At 44.2% G+C, this 16,518-nt stretch overlaps 1 protein-coding gene across 1 annotated transcript; it reads left to right on the forward strand.

Annotated features, from left to right (window-relative positions):
* Positions 1-13: 13 nt before the first annotated feature.
* On the forward strand, positions 14-4,261 carry LOC136477466 (GPN-loop GTPase QQT1-like). Its single transcript, XM_066475636.1, has 10 exons — positions 14-289; positions 654-698; positions 835-914; positions 1,007-1,081; positions 1,498-1,601; positions 1,688-1,844; positions 1,979-2,066; positions 3,177-3,249; positions 3,319-3,449; positions 3,851-4,261. Exons 1-10 carry the CDS (start codon positions 198-200, stop codon positions 3,918-3,920), a joined length of 915 nt encoding a protein of 304 aa, XP_066331733.1. The 5' UTR covers positions 14-197; the 3' UTR covers positions 3,921-4,261.
* The last annotated feature ends 12,257 nt before the right edge of the window (positions 4,262-16,518 follow it).

Consider the following 16,518-nt stretch of genomic DNA (forward strand, 5'->3'; position numbering starts at 1 on the left):
GTTCTTCTGTCTGTCGCCTTGCGAGTTGCGAGTTGCGATTCTAGAACTGTCCTTGGCTCGCCTCACCTCGCCACCCGCGGCCGCCCGCGCGTACCCCTGCCCGGCGAAAACCCTAACCTGCCCGGCGCCCGCGGCCGTGGATAGATAGATCGGTGACGAGCGGGGAACTCGTTGTAGGAGCAGAGGAGGGGTAGGGGATGGTGTTCGGTCAGGTGGTGATCGGCCCGCCGGGCTCCGGCAAGACCACCTACTGCAACGGCATGTCGCAGTTCCTCTCCCTCCTCGGCAGGTACGTACGCCGCCTAGTTCCTCACTATTGCTTCGGTTGTCCCTCACAAACTTCTCTAGCTAAGTGGAAGTGGAATGCGCTTGGCCTTGACTTTGCTGTTTACTGCATATATTACTTACCTGGAGACCCGCTGCGTGATTGCCTGATTGGATTAGTAAGTAGTAACTACGGAAGTCAGTAATAGTGCCTTCCTCTGCTAAGGTTGATCGTGAATGTTAACTGGTACCATATTGCTGGTACCAGAAATTGTGCTGAGACGTTTAAACTTCACCCTTGGTTTTGTTTTGGTTTTGGAGTGAAGTTGAAATTGATAGTTTGCTCACACGGATTGCTTCGTTTATGTGTTTTCTTGTTGTTGTTGCAGGAAAGTTGCGGTTGTCAATTTGGATCCTGCAAATGACGCATTGCCGTATCCTTGACTCTTTGAGCACCACCTTTTTCATCTGTACTTCACTCCCTTATATGTCTTAATGTCTTATAACATAGTCTCTCTCCTTGATGTTTTCTGGTTGCAATTGAATTTTTTTCTTGACAGTGATAAATAGATATGAGTGTGCCATCAACATTGAGGCCCTCATAAAACTCAGTGATGTCATGGCTGAGCATTCGCTTGGCCCAAATGGAGGTTGCTCCTGGTCCTCTTGCTAGTTCATTAACCTTCCTGCTTCTGTTCTAAGAATGTGGTTTCTTTCTCTGTGGTGTTAAAATCTATGTCAGGGCTTGTGTATTGCATGGATTACTTGGAGAAGAATATTGATTGGCTTGAAGAAAAACTGAAGCCTCTTATTGAAGGTGAGTAACGAATACCTCTCTGAAGTATGCAGATATCTTCAGTGGCAATATCTGTAACAATGGTCATATCCCAAACTGCAGAGCATCTGATGGAAAAAATTTAAATTGCTAATATCAATAAACTTGTTATTTTACACAGGGCTTTCTTTGTGCTTGGATCGAACCAATTATATACTAATACTAATAGACTAATCATCCAACTGGAATTAGAATTAGCTTTTTATGAACCCTGTTCTGTTATCCTGAGGATTGCACCTCAATTTGTTTAAAAGTATTTCTGCTGTTTATTGTGCTATTTCTTAGTGTTCAAAGTCATAGACTCATAGTAGGTGAGCACTGAACATTGTAAACAGTCATACTGCTGAAATTGTACTTCTTTTACCCATTATTGACTGGAAAACTTAACATTTTTGCAGATCACTATCTGTTATTTGATTTTCCTGGCCAAGTGGAACTTTTCTTCCTTCACTCAAATGCAAGAAGTGTTATTAATAAACTCATCAAAAAGATGGACTTGAGGGTATGAGTGTGCTCTTCGTCCTATTTAGATCATTCTAATGCTAATGAACTAGATTGTTCAGTGTTTTTTTTTTCTGTATTCTGCAGCTGACTGCTATTCACCTTATCGATGCCCATTTATGCTGTGATCCTGGAAAGTATGTCAGTGCTTTGCTTCTTTCACTATCAACGATGCTACACTTGGAATTGCCACATATCAATGTCTTGTCAAAGATTGACCTCATTGAGAACTATGGAAATTTAGGTATTTGGTGCTTTCGATCTTCCTATCATTTGAACATTTATTGTTGCTCATGGAATTGGATGTCCACACCATCTTTTATTGATCAATACTCCTATGTATTTACTATAGTATTTATTCATCTTCTTGATTGGCAGGATTCAACCTTGATTTCTACACTGATGTCCAAGATCTTTCTTATTTGCAATATCATCTTGAGCAGGATCCTCGCTCAGCCAAGTACAGGTGAATTTCTGAACACAAATGTTACAGCAACAGCTAGTAGTACGTGTACTTCAATTTGCTCAAAAATTGAACTTGATAAATTTTACATGAATTATTAATATGTCTCCAATTCACTTGACCAAATATTGAAACAAATGCAGTGCCCACTTTCTAGTTCTTGCTCCCTTGTGAGTTCAGGTTTAGCTACCATCTAATGTACCTAGATAAAAATCTTGCAGTCACCCTGTTCCACAAGAGATTTACTACTCTCTCCGTTCCAAATTATAAAACGTTTTGGCATTTGTAGATACATTAATTTTATTATGTATCTAGACATAGTGTATATCTAAGTGTGTAGCAAAAGCTATGTATCTAGAAAAGCCAAAATGTCTTATAAATTGAAACGGAGGAAGTAAGTTTTATTTCAGCAAAGGCGGAAATCTAGAACTGGGTTCAAGATATGTGAGCAAATGCTGAAATCTAGGTTGCTACAACAATAACAACAACAACAACAACAATAAAGCCTTTAAGTCCCAAACAAGTTGGGGTAGGCTAGAGTTGAAACCCAGCAGAAACAATCAAGGTTCAGGCACGTGAATAGCTGTCTTCCAAGCACTCCTATCTAAGGCTAAGTCTTTGGGTATATTCCATCCTTTCAAGTCTCCTTTTATGCCTCTACCCAAGTCAACTTCGGTCTTCCTCTGCCTCTCTTCACGTTACTATCCTGGCTTATGATTCCACTACGCACCGGTGCCTCTGGAGGTCTCCATTGGACATGTCCAAACCATCTCAACCGGTGTTGGACAAGCTTTTCTTCAATTGGTGCTACCCCTCTAATCTATCACGTATATCATCGTTCCGAACTCGATCCCTTCTTGTATGACCGCAAATCCAACGCAACATACGCATTTCCGCGACACTTCTAGGTTGCTAGTGGATAATTATTCATTCATTGCAAATCAATGACTACAGTTCTTGTCCACCAATAGGACCTTCAGATTCTGTAACCTCTAAACAGCTCACAGTATATGCCAATGTCATTGGTCATATGCTAAGATTTCTATTATCTGTTTTCAATGCGGAGCTTTTACATTGTCTGATTATAACCTTTTTGAGTGAACCTGCTAACAGGAAACTGACTAAGGAGCTCTGTGATGTGATTGATGATTTTGGTTTAGTCAATTTTTCAACTTTGGACATCCAGGTCTGTATTTGAAAGACTATTAAAAAATTTCTCATTGTTTTAGTTCTTACAAGCTTTTGTGGCCTCTAGGACAAGGAAAGTGTTGGCAATCTTGTGAAGCTGATTGACAAGAGCAACGGATATATATTTTCTTCTATTGACAGTAGCGCTGTTGAGTTCAGCAAAATTGCAGCGGCGCCTCTTGATTGGGACTATTACAGATATCCTTTACTTGTTCTTTTAATAATTTTCGCAAACAAGTCTTTTACCGCCTGTAATTTCTGTGTTATCTTCAATGGCCCAGATGCACACTATCAAACCACCTGCTTGCATAGGTATAATATACTGACAATATGGACTAAGCATTAGATTTCCTTTGCATATCATGTATTTGCATGCCATTAAATTTTGCAGCAAGCATGTGGTGACTGGATCGCAAGTCAAACTATGCGGAATTGCAGCCAAGTATGCTGAATTATTGTCAGCTTACTGTTTCTGTGTTGGGTTGTGAAATCTGCAGTAGTATTTCTCTGTTACATATGCCTTAGAATATATGCTGTTGCACTTGGTCTTGTGCACCAATATCTTGCAAATTGCCTTTCTTTCCTTGACGTGTGGATACAACAGCAGAAGTGCAGGAGAAGTACATGAAAGATGATGAGTTCGTGCAACAGACAAGCAGGATGCAATGAGGCTGTCGGTGGCATCCCAACTTTTGTAGCACTACGGGTGAACCACGTCAGTGTGGCACGTCGAGAACTTCGGTTGCTAGAACGACGTGAAACCCGTCTGGGAGTATACTTTTGGGCAGTATAAGAATGCACCTGTCACCTGTAATCAACCAATAATATGGCCATCTGTTTTGTTTTATCTTGTGGCCTAACTGATGCATGTTCGTTGTTTAGTTTGTCCTAATCCAATCTCAGATTCTTGAGCAAGTACTAGCAATTGAATAACCAAGCGACAGTTTGGTTGTGCGAAACGATTCGGATTCCCCGGGGAATCACTAGAAATGGCACCAAACGCTCTGGGAGTGAAATGTATTTTTTTTAAGATTTACATAGTACAACGTAGACGCCTACGACATGGATGCACACTCACTCTTATGAATATACGTACATAAATTTTACCCCTATGAGCACCTCGGCAGATCTCGAGATTCACAAACTCACCATGGATATCGACGGGGACGTCGTCTATCACTGAAAACATAACGTCGTTAAATCCTGAAATAAATTTAGAAAAATATGAACACTCATGCCAAGTCGATGACTTAACCCGGGTGGATAGGTTTCACCACCGTAAACCCAACCAATACCCAGAAATCGATCAGCCAAAGTGTAGTTTCACAGTGATTCTACTATGTTTCTTTTTCCCTTCCGCATGTGCTACTAATTTTTTTATAATATAATAAATTAAAATGTATTGTATTTAAGTTGTTCTTCACCTAAAAAATTAGATTTTTTGAACGTATTTTTATTTATATAATTTTTTAAAAGAAAAAATGTTTTCTTATGAATTAGAATCCAGTTTGCTAGCCAAACATTTTCATAATTTTTTTTCTTTTTTAATGGTTTCATAAAGTGGTTCTAATTCATCTCCTAAAACTTTTTTTTCAGAAAACCCAGATCCGAGCAAAACAGGTTGCAGGTTGTAATCTATGAGTGCACTAAAAATTGTGTTGCAAGTTGGAGTTTTCCCTGCATTTGCTGGTAGTCAGCACGAGAATTTCATAGCCGTGGCAGAGAAAATGAGAAATGACTATGACTTCCTCCACACATTGGATGCCAGTATTCTTCCACAAGGTGATGAGACTGTCAAAGGGCTTGTGGTTAGGCTATTTAAACCATTTGATGAGCTCTTTGTTGATTCCTGTGGTTTTGTTTACTGTTAGATTTATCGTGTATACAATTCCATGCAAGGATCAAGGTTTGTGTACATATTCTCCTTTATTTGTAAAAGCAGAGGTGTTTTAACTTCTGGTAACGTATGATCCCTTTTTATTGCAAGGACTTTGATAAGGGGCTTATTAACACCCGGACGACCGGACAGAAGCACACGTCCGGACTCCCGCAACACGCCCGCCGCTCAACCCAGCATGTGCTTGCACATGTAGCCCACGCGGTGCACTCACCCCTGCACACTCACGGACATGCGGCCAAACAGCCAACGGAGAGCACCTCCCTCAGCCGTCACCTAGGCCCGCCAGCGGCCAAAACGGATCGACATAAAACGGCGAAGCTCCAGCGCCCCTACCTCTGCGACAGGTCCCACATCAGGTGGCTGCCTCCCACGCACTCCCTCTGGTTGCTCCCACTCACGGACGCGCATCGAAGCATGCATGCCTGCCCTGCTACTCGTCGCGCCCTGCTCACCCTGTTGTTGCTTGCTCGCGCCCTGCTCCTGCTCGTATGCGCCATGCTGCGCACCTACAGCTACTTACCCTGCTGCGGCCCCCAGACGCTCGCCGCCTCGTGGGGACCACCTGCGCCTCATGAAACACTTGCAACATGGAGGACTTACTGCGTAAGTCTAAAACAGATAAAATATTTGGAACATATGCTTGCAACACATGTGTGCAGCCACAGCAACATATGCAACATTCAGATAAAAACACTTGCAACATATGTCTGAAAATAACTGAAACATTTGAAACACACACTTGCAACATGCTTCTGAAACACTTGAAAAAATACCTGAAAACACTTGAAAACCTCTGCAAACATACGCAACATTCAGATAAAACACATGCAACATCCAGATAAATACACTTGCAACAAACGTCCGAAAAAACATATGAAACATGGTAACAGACTTTTGCAACATATGTGTACATCCATTGCAACATATGCAACATCCTGACCGATTTTTGCAACATGCATCTGAGACACTTGCAACATACCACTGAAAACATCTGAAACACTTGAAACATACACTTGCAACATCCTACTTTTAGCAAAACCTGGCAGCCGAGCGGGCGGAGCACTGCATAGCGAGATACGGCTGTGCAATGGTGGAGGAGGAGGATGATAGTGAGCGCGTGGTTGCGCGGCCCCCGGTGAGCAGCGGTGCTACCCCGGGCGACAGGGGCGCATGCGGTGCCCACGGTAGAGCCGACAACAATAGTCGGGTAGGTGTGACTATCGGTGCGGGACCCACGGGATACCCCGCAAGGAAGGGAGAAGACCTAGTCTAATTAGGATTCTTCTCATGTAATCTTAGTAGCAGTATTACTCTGTAATCCTACTAGGAACTCTCATTATAAACCGATTAGGACTCTGGCCTCCTGACTACATAAAGGAGGGCAGAGCTCCTTGGATCAGGAGTTCAGAACAATAATCGTACAACACAACACTTTACAATCAATCCAACGCAAAGGCTAACGCCGACTGGACGTAGGGCTATTACTCGATCAAAGATCGAGGGTCCGAACCAGGATAAATCGACTGTCTCTTGCGTTAACCGTCGAGTTCCGCATACGCTGAAGCCCGAACATACTGCCCCGAGGACCCCCGTGGCAGGCTATCGGTGGTCAAACATCGATAGCTGGTGCGCCATGTAGGGGCCTTTCGGCGACTTTGCATCCGGGAGCTCGATGGACCTCGACAACATGATCTTCTCGAATGGATCAACCTTCATCTTCGATTCATGGATCTGCGAGGCAGGCGACGATGGCAAGCTCCAAGGCCATCTCCTCGAAGATTCAGATCATCATCAGGACTTTTTCATTTTGACAACAACAACAGATCAGCTGACCGGAAGATTCGCACAGCTCGTAATGTCCAATCCGACTCAGATTTCGTGACTTCACGCATCCGATTCAAGCTCAAGTTCCGCTTCCAAAACAAAGTCTTATCCGAGTTCTTTCGGAAAACCGAGTTCTTTTCTAACAAAGCTCCGGAACATGACATCAACCTGTCAAGAATACTACTCGGAGCACACCCAGAGTACTTCAAAGAAGTCGGGTCCTCTTCCGTTCAGATTCCACAACATGGCAACATCTTATCAGACATGGCCCGAAGGATCCACTTATCACATGCTTAGAATGCCGCTGAAGGGAGCCCAGGAAGGTCTCATTTTAACCATAACATCTCAAGACTGCATCATTCACTGGCCAGGTACCGTTCCTGAGAATGACGGCACCCAACTAGTCGACGATACGACAACAATTTTACCCTACCAAGAAGGAGATTCGATCTATGACTTTGAAACCTCTACTAAAATTATCAACAGCTCTGGCAGTACGGAAATCAACGACGATGACAGAACAACTCATGCTAGAGAAGTATTCATGATTCGCTATCCTCGATCACCATTGATCCCCCCAGAAGCACCTAACGTAAGGTCTTCAGATGAATCTGAGTCCAACATATCACCATTTATCCAGGGGCACGATGGTGAGACTGAGAGTCAGAGGCAAGCGAGAGAAAGAAAGAACAAATTGAAACAAGGACGTCAACGCCGTGCTAAACAGCGAAAGGATACTTGGATCAAATATGAATCAGACCTAGCTGAGTACAATAGAAGAAAATCAGAACGAGAGGTCGAAGAAGGACGAGCAACGAATACGCCCTACGATAAGATCCGAGAAGCACTAGAAGAACTCAGGGCGACTTCATATCCTAATGAAAAACAAGAACAGCTCCGAGATTTTCTCCGATCAACAGTCTTTAGAACAAACGACGAAAGGGCAACATCTCATGAACAGGAAGATCAAAATCAAAGGAAGTCCGCTTTCGAAAGACTTGGACCAAGTGAAAGTCACAACGGAGAGAGCCGAAGAAATCACAGTCAAAACAACCGAGTCGAGCAACCAAGAAAGGCCAGAAGCAGAGCACCTACTCGGACAGCCACACAAAACTACTCTCACCAAGATGACAGTTGGCAAGAGGGGGGCGCAGAATCAGAATATACAGAAGCCAGAACGCATGATAGATTCCCCTATTTTGCAAACAGACTTGTTTTAATACGACTACCTCACAAGTTCAAACCGTCCAACCACTCCAAGTACGATGGCAAGACCGAACCAAAGCAATAGCTCAGGATTTACTCACAATCGATTGAATTAGCCGGAGGAGACGATGACATCAAAACCTTATTCTTTTCCATGGCCCTAGAAACCATGCCGCTTCAATGGTTTGACAAATTGAATCCAGGATCAATCAGAAATTGGGAAGACTTGCAAAGAGCTTTTTGTGAAAATTTCACAGAAATTATTACACATCCAATCACCCACGTAGAATTAAAAGGACTCAAGCAGAAAGGAGGTGAAAGTCTCAGAAATTACTATCGACGATTTAGCAAACTACAAGCTCAAGTACATGACTTCACACAACGAGAAGTAATCGAAGCTTTCTCTCACGGAATCATGGCTAGGTGGCAATTTCAAGATTTCTGCAAAGAAAACCCAAGAAACAATGAAGAATTTAGACGGACAGTGGAAAAAATGATTACCACAGAGGAAAAACGAGAGAAAGATTCCTAGATAGAAACAACAGAGACAACCCAGACAGGTAAAATCCTCGAAGCAACAGACATCAGGAGAGAAAGCGAGGTCCAGACAACATAGTAGCAATGGCTAACAAATCAAAGAAATTTACCAAGCCCAGAAGATATGACGACATTGAGAACATACGTTGTCCCTTGCACCCCAACGGAAAGCACACCATCGGAAAATTGCTACACCTTCAACGAAAGATACACTAGAAAAGATAGCAAGGGAAACAATAAAGAAGACAATCAGAAAAAAGAAGGAGACAACCATGAAGACAAGGGATTCCAAAAATCTAGAGGGGCGGGTGGCAGTAATCTTTGCCGGGGTTCCAGATTCCAGAAGCAAACATCAAGAAAAACTAGCATTACGAACCATCATGGCAGCATAACCTGCTACACCAAGATATCTCAACTAGTCAGAGTATACAATCCAATTTTCAAGAGAAGACCAATGGACCAGCATAGGAAACATAGGCCATTACCCATTGGTTCTAGATCCAACCATCGCCGGTATGACTGTCACGAAAGTACTAATCGACGGAGGAGCCGGACTCAACATTATTTTTTTAGAAACTCTAAGGAAGATGGGACTACAACTCGTCGGGATGATCACACCAACAAGCACACCTTTTTATGGCATAGTACCCGGCAAGGCAGCAATGCCACTTGGACAAATCACTCTACCAGTTACCTTTAGAACGCCCTCGAACTACCGTACAGAGTTCATCAAGTTTGAAGTCATAGATTTTGATTCATCATATCACGCAATCCTCGGGCGCCCAGCACTAGCAAAATTCATGGCAATACCGCATTATCCGTACCTGTTACTTAAGATGCCAGGGCCTAACGGTGTTCTTTCTCTTTGGAGTGATTTAAAGCGCGCATTTGACTATGACGTACATGCAATCCAAATTGCAGCAAAGGCACAGGCAAACGATGGAAGAAAAGAAATAGCCACTATCACCGCAAGAATAAGCCAAGAAGAACTAGAGATACCGGCTAAAAGACCAAGCATCCTAGCACCACCAAAAGAAGCTGATGTCAAGCAAATCAACCTAGGCACTGGCGATCCCTCAAAAACGGCAACCATCAGTGCCCACCTATCAGCAAAATAGGAACTCGCGCTCACCAACTTTCTTCAGGACAACAAGGATATCTTCGCTTGGAAGCCGACCGACATGCCAGGGGTCCCAAGATAGTTGGCTGAGCACGGAATTGATGTCAATGAAGGCTCCAAGCCTATGAAGCAACGACTACGATGATTCTCTCCCGACAAGAAGGCAGCAATTAAAAAGGAAATTACAAAACTAATGGCAGCTGGATTCATCAGGAAATTCTCTATCCAGATTGGCTAGCAAATCCAGTTCTGGTATAGAAAAAGAATACGGACGAGTGGCGCATGTGTGTTGACTACACAGATCTCAACAAACACTGCCCAAAGGATCCATTTGGGCTACCACGCATTGATCAGATAGTTGATTCAACAGCAGGGTCTACCCTATTATCTTTTCTTGATTGCTATTCCGGATATCACCAGATCGCACTAAAAGAACAGGACCAAAGCAAGACATCTTTCATCACTCCGTTCGGCGCCTACTGCTACAGGACCATGTCGTTTGGACTTAAGAATGCTGGAGCCACTTACCAAAGAGCTATTCAAACATGCCTTAGTAATTAGATCGGCGAAAACGTAGAAGCATATGTGGATGATGTGGTTGTAAAAACAAAGAACCCGGATACACTGATTGAAGACTTAAAACAAACCTTTGAGAATCTAAAAAGGTGGAGGTAGAAATTGAACCCAAACAAGTGTGTATTCGGAGTTCCTTCAGGACAACTACTCGGATTCTTGGTCAGTCATCGTGGAATCAAAGCAAGCGCCAAGCAAATTCGAGCCATAACAGAGATGGGCCCTCCTCGAAGCGTCAAAGATGTACAAAAACTAACAGGCTGCATGGCGGCACTCAATCATTTCATTTCAAGACTCGGCGAAAAAAGATTACCTTTCTTTAAATTACTAAAGAAGACATACAAGTTCGAGTGGACAGAAGAAGCCAATGAAGCTTTCAAGAAACTTAAGGCATACCTCACATCCTCACCAGTCCTCACACCTCCAAAGAAAGACGAAGATATGATGCTATACATTGCGGCAACTTCTACTGTAGTTAGCACGGTGATAGTAGTGGAAAGAGAAGAAGAAGGGCACGTGTATAAAGTACAACGCCCAGTATACTACATCAGCAAAGTACTGTCAGAATATAAAATCTGGTACCCGCATGTGCAAAAACTACTCTGCGCCCTACTGATCACTTCACGCAAGCTTCATTACTATTTTGAAAGCCACAAGATTACCGTGGTGATAGATTTCCCACTAGGAGACATCTTACACAACAAAGACGCAACAGGACGCATATCCAAGTGGGCGGTTGAACTCGGTGCTCTCAACATCGATTTCACCCCACGGAAAGCAATTAAATCTCAAGCCCTTGCTGATTTTGTTGCCGAATGGATAGAAATTCAACAACCCGTGCCAAGCACCATCCTTGATCATTGGAAGATGTACTTTGATGGATCACTCAAGCTAGGCAGAGCCGGTGCAGGCGTCCTCCTAATTTCTCCAGATGGAAAACAACTAAAGTATGTCCTTCAGATATTATGGCAAGCTACCAACAATGAAGCAGAATACGAAGCTCTCATACACGGGCTAAGAGTGGCTATTACCCTCGGAATCAAGCGATTACTCATATACGGCGATTCAGCAGTAGTCATCAACCAAGTCAACAAAGATTGGGATTACACCAAAGAAAACATGGGTGCCTACTGTGCTGAAATCCGAAAACTCAAAAAACATTTCCAAGGATTAGAAATTCTACATGTCCTGTGGGATTCCAACATTGCAGCAGATGTCCTTGCCAAGCTTGGATCAGACAGGGCAGAGGTCCCACCCGGTGTTTTCATAGAGGAGTTATCAGCCCCCTCTATCAAACAACCCGGTGAAATAACCCCTCAAATCTCAGCAAAAGGCAACCAGATCTTGGTAATCACCACTTCATGGACCCAAGTTTTTATTGATTACATCAAAGAGAATAAGGTTCCAGCGGAAAAATAGGAAGCCACACGAATCGTTCGCAGAAGTAAGAATTATGTTCTAGTAGGAGACAAGCTATACAGAAGAGCCGCATCATCAGGAGTACTCCTAAAATGCGTCTCATTTGAAGAAGGCAAACAAATCCTAGACAAAATACACTCAGGTTGCTGTGGAAATCATGCCGCTTCAAGAACACTAGTCGGCAAAGCATTTCGCACTGGTTTCTACTGGCCAACCGCTTTGAAAGACGCAGAAGAACTCGTCAGAAGATGCAAAAGTTGTCAGATGTTCGCAAGATAGGCTCATGTGCTAGCCCACAACCTCATCTGCATCCCACCCGCTTGGCCTTTCTCCTGCTGGGGGCTAGATCAAGTAGGATGTCGATGCGGGACCCACAGGATACCCCGCAAGGGAGAGAGAAGATCTAGTCCAACTAGGATTCATCCCATGTAATCTTAGTAGTAGGACTATTAAGTAATCCTACTAGGAAATCTCATTGTAAACCGACTAGGACTCTGGCCTCCTGACTATATAAAGGAGGGCAGGGCTCCTGAGACAGAGAGAGAACAATTGTACGACACAACACTTGACAATCAATCCAACGCAAAGGCTAAGGCTGACTGGACGTAAGGTTATTACTCGATCTACGATCGAGGGCCTGAACCAGGATAAATCGGCTGTCTCTTGCGTTAACCATCGAGTTCGGCATACGCCGAAGCCCGAACATACTGCCCCGGGTACCCCCGTGGCAGGCTATCGGTGGTGAAACATCGACAGCTGGCGCGCCAGGTAGGGGCTTTCGGCGGCTTTGCATCCGAGAGCTCGATGGACCTTGACAACATAATCTTCCCGACGGGATCAACTTTCATCTTCGGCTCATGGATCTGCGAGGCAGACAAGAACGGCAAGCTTCAAAGCCATCTCCTCAAAGATCCAGATCATCTTGAAGAAGTTCCTATTTCAACAACTACAACGGATCAGCTCACCAGAAGATTCGCGCAGCTCATAGTATCCGATTCAAATCAGATTTCACGACCACTCGTATCCGATTCGATTTCAAGCTCCAAGGCGAAGTTTTATCCGAGTACTTTCTGGAAACCGAGTTCTCTTTTGGCAAGATTCCAGAGCACAACCCGAAACAACTCAGATTACCCCCAGAGTTCTCTTAAGAAGTCGAGTTCTTTTCCATTTGGGCTCGACAACATGGCAAAATCCTATCAGGGACAGGTCGAAAGATCTTTCAATCCTAGATTCGGGATACCACTGATAGGAGCTCAGGAGGGTCTCGTACTAACGATAACATCGCAGGACTGTATCATCCACTGGCCGGGTTCTATTCCTGAGGGTAGCGGAACCCAACTAGTCGGCACAACAACAACAGCTATTCTACCTTACCAAGAAGGAGACTCGATCTACGACACCGAGGCATCTACTAAAGTTATCAGCGACTCTGATAGCATGAAAACTAACGCCGATAACAGAACGACTCACGCACAAGAAGTGCTCATGGTTCGACATCCGCGGTCACCATTAAATCCCCCAGAAGCACCCGATGTCAGATCATCAGATGAATCAGAATCCAACATATCACCCTTTGCCCAGGGCTACGATGGGGAAACCAATAGTCAGAAACAAGCTAGAGAAAGAAAAAACAAGTTGAAGCAAGGGCGCCAACACCGTGCTAGGCAACGCAGGGAAGCCTGGATCAGATACGAGTCAGAGTTGGCTGAGTACGACAAAAGAAAATCGCAATGAGAAGTTGAAGGAAGACGCACGGCAAATACGCCTTACGATAAGATTCGAGAAGCATTAGAAGAACTCGGGGCAACATCACATCCTGGTGAGAAGTATGAACAGCTCCAGGACTTGCTCCGATCAACGATCCCGAGAACGCATGAAGAGAAAGCTCGATCAAGACTACCCGCCAGATCAACAACCCACCGGCAAGAAGATCAAAATCAAAGGAAATCCGCTTTCGAAAGGCTTGGGCCGGGTGGAAGCCATGACGGAGGAAGTAGGAAGGAACATAATCAAGGCCACCGATTTGAACAACTAAGGAAGACTAGGAGCAGGGTACCTACCCAGACAACCTCGCAAGATTGTTCCCATCAGAACAACAGTTGGCCAGAAGAAGGTGCCGAATCTGAATTCAAAGAAACCAAGGACACACGACAGGTTCCCCTGTTTCGCGAACAGGCTGGCATTGGTACGACTACCTCACAAATTCAAACCGTCTAACCACTCCAAGTATGATGGCAAAACTGAACCAAGGCAATGGCTCAGAATATATTCGCAATCAATTGAACTGGTCGGAGGAGACGACGATATCAAAACCCTTTTCTTTCCCATGGCGCTGGAGGCCGTGCCCCTCCAATGGTTCGACAAACTGAACCCAGGATCTATCAGAAATTGGGAGGATTTGCAAAGAGCTTTTTGTGAGAATTTCGCAGGAATCATTACACACCCAATCACTCATGCAGAACTAAAAGGACTCAAGCAAAAGGGAGGTGAAAGTCTTAGAAATTACTATCGACGATTCGGCGAACTACGAGCTCAAGTGCATGACATAACAGAACGAGAAGTAATTGAAGCTTTCTCTCACGGAATCATGGCTAGGTGGCAATTTCAAGACTTCTGCAAAGAAAATCCAAGAAACAATGAAGAATTCAGACGTACAGTAGAAAAGATGATTACTGCAGAAGAAAAAACACGAGAGAGGTTCCCGGACAGAAGCAACCAGGACAACTCAGATAAGCAAAATCACCGAAATAGCAGACATCCAGAAAGAAAACGTAGACCAGACAATACTGTGGCAATGGCCGACAAATCAAAGAAGTTTCCCAAACCCAGAAGATATGATGACATTGAAAACATACGTTGCCCATTGCACCCTGGTGGGAGGCACACCATCGGGAATTGCTACACTTTCAATGATCGATACATAAGAAAAGATAGTAAGGAAAACACCAAAGAGGACAATCAGAAAAGAGAAGAAGACAACCACGAGGACAAAGGATTCCAAAAAACCTAGGGGAACGGTAGCAGTGATTTTCTCAGGGGCTCCGGATTGCAGAAGCAAACATCAAGAAAAACTAGCACTATGGACCATTATGACAGCAGAACCGGCTACACCAAGATACCTCAATTGGTCACAGTACCCTATCCAATTTACCAGAGAAGACCAATGGACTAGCGTGGGGAACGCAGGCCATTACCCACTGGTTCTAGATCTGACTATTGCTGGTATGACCATCACCAAAGTACTAATCGATGGAGGAGCTGGACTCAACATTATTTTTTCAGAAACTCTAAGGAAAATGGGGCTACAACTCGCCAGGATGATTACACCAACAAGCACACCTTTTTACGGAATAGTACCCGGCAAAGCAGCCATGCCACTCGGACAAATTACTTTACCTGTTACCTTTGGAACTCCTTCAAACTACCGAACAGAGTTTATCAAATTTGAAGTCGCCGACTTTGATTCGTCATATCATGCAATCCTCGGACGTCCAGCACTGGCCAAATTCATGGCAATACCACATTATCCGTACCTACTGCTTAAGATGCCAGGACCCAACGGTATCCTTTCTCTTCGAAGCAATTTGAAGCGCGCTTTTGACTACGACGTTCAGGCGATCCAAATTGCAGCTAAAGCGCAAGCCGACAATGGAAGAAAAGAAATAGCCGCAATCGCTGCAGAAACAAGCCAAGAAGAATTAGAAATACCAGCTAAAAAACCCAGTATCATCGCACCACCAAAAGAAGCCGACGTCAAGCAAATCGACTTAGGCACAGGCGATACCTCCAAGACAGCGACTATCAGTGCTCACCTCTCGGCAAAATAGGAACTCGCGCTCATCCAACTTTCTTCGGGACAACAAAGATATCTTCGCTTGGAAGCCAGCCGACATGCCAGGAGTCCCAAGGGAGTTGGCTGAGCATAGAATTGATGTTAACAAAAGCTCCAAACCTATAAAACAACTGGCTACGACGATTCTCACCCGACAAGAAGGCAGCAATTAAAAAGGAAATAACTAAACTGATGGCAGCCGGATTCATCAGGGAGATCCTACACCTAGATTGGCTAGCAAACCCGGTCCTTGTACAGAAGAAAAACACGGACGAGTGGCGCATGTGCGTCGATTACATAGATCTCAACAAACATTGCCCAAAAGATCCGTTCGGGCTACCACGCATTGACCAGATAGTTGACTCGACAGCAGGATCTGCGCTATTATCTTTTCTCGATTGCTATTCAGGATATCACCAGATCGCACTAAAGAAGAAGACCAGAGCAAGACATCTTTCATCACCCCGTTCGGTGCCTACTGCTACAAGACCATGTCGTTTGGACTAAAGAACGCTGGCGCCACGTACCAAAGAGCTATCCAGACTTGCCTTAGGAATCAAATCGGTGAAAATGTGGAGGCATACGTGGACGATGTGGTGGTGAAAATAAAGAACCCAGACACTCTAATTGAAGATTTAAGGCAAACCTTCGAAAACTTAAAGAAATGGAGATGGAAATTGAACCCAAATAAATGTGTATTTGGGGTTCCCTCAGGACAACTACTCGGATTTTTGGTCAGTCAGCGCGGGATCGAAGCCAGCACCAAGCAAATTCAAGCTATAACTAGAAATGGGCCCACCTAGAAGTGTCAAAGATGTGCAGAAACTAACAGGATGCATGGCGGCCCTCAACCGAT

This window comes from Miscanthus floridulus, chromosome 8, assembly GCF_019320115.1.
Source record: "Miscanthus floridulus cultivar M001 chromosome 8, ASM1932011v1, whole genome shotgun sequence".
Taxonomy (NCBI): Eukaryota; Viridiplantae; Streptophyta; class Magnoliopsida; order Poales; family Poaceae; genus Miscanthus; species Miscanthus floridulus.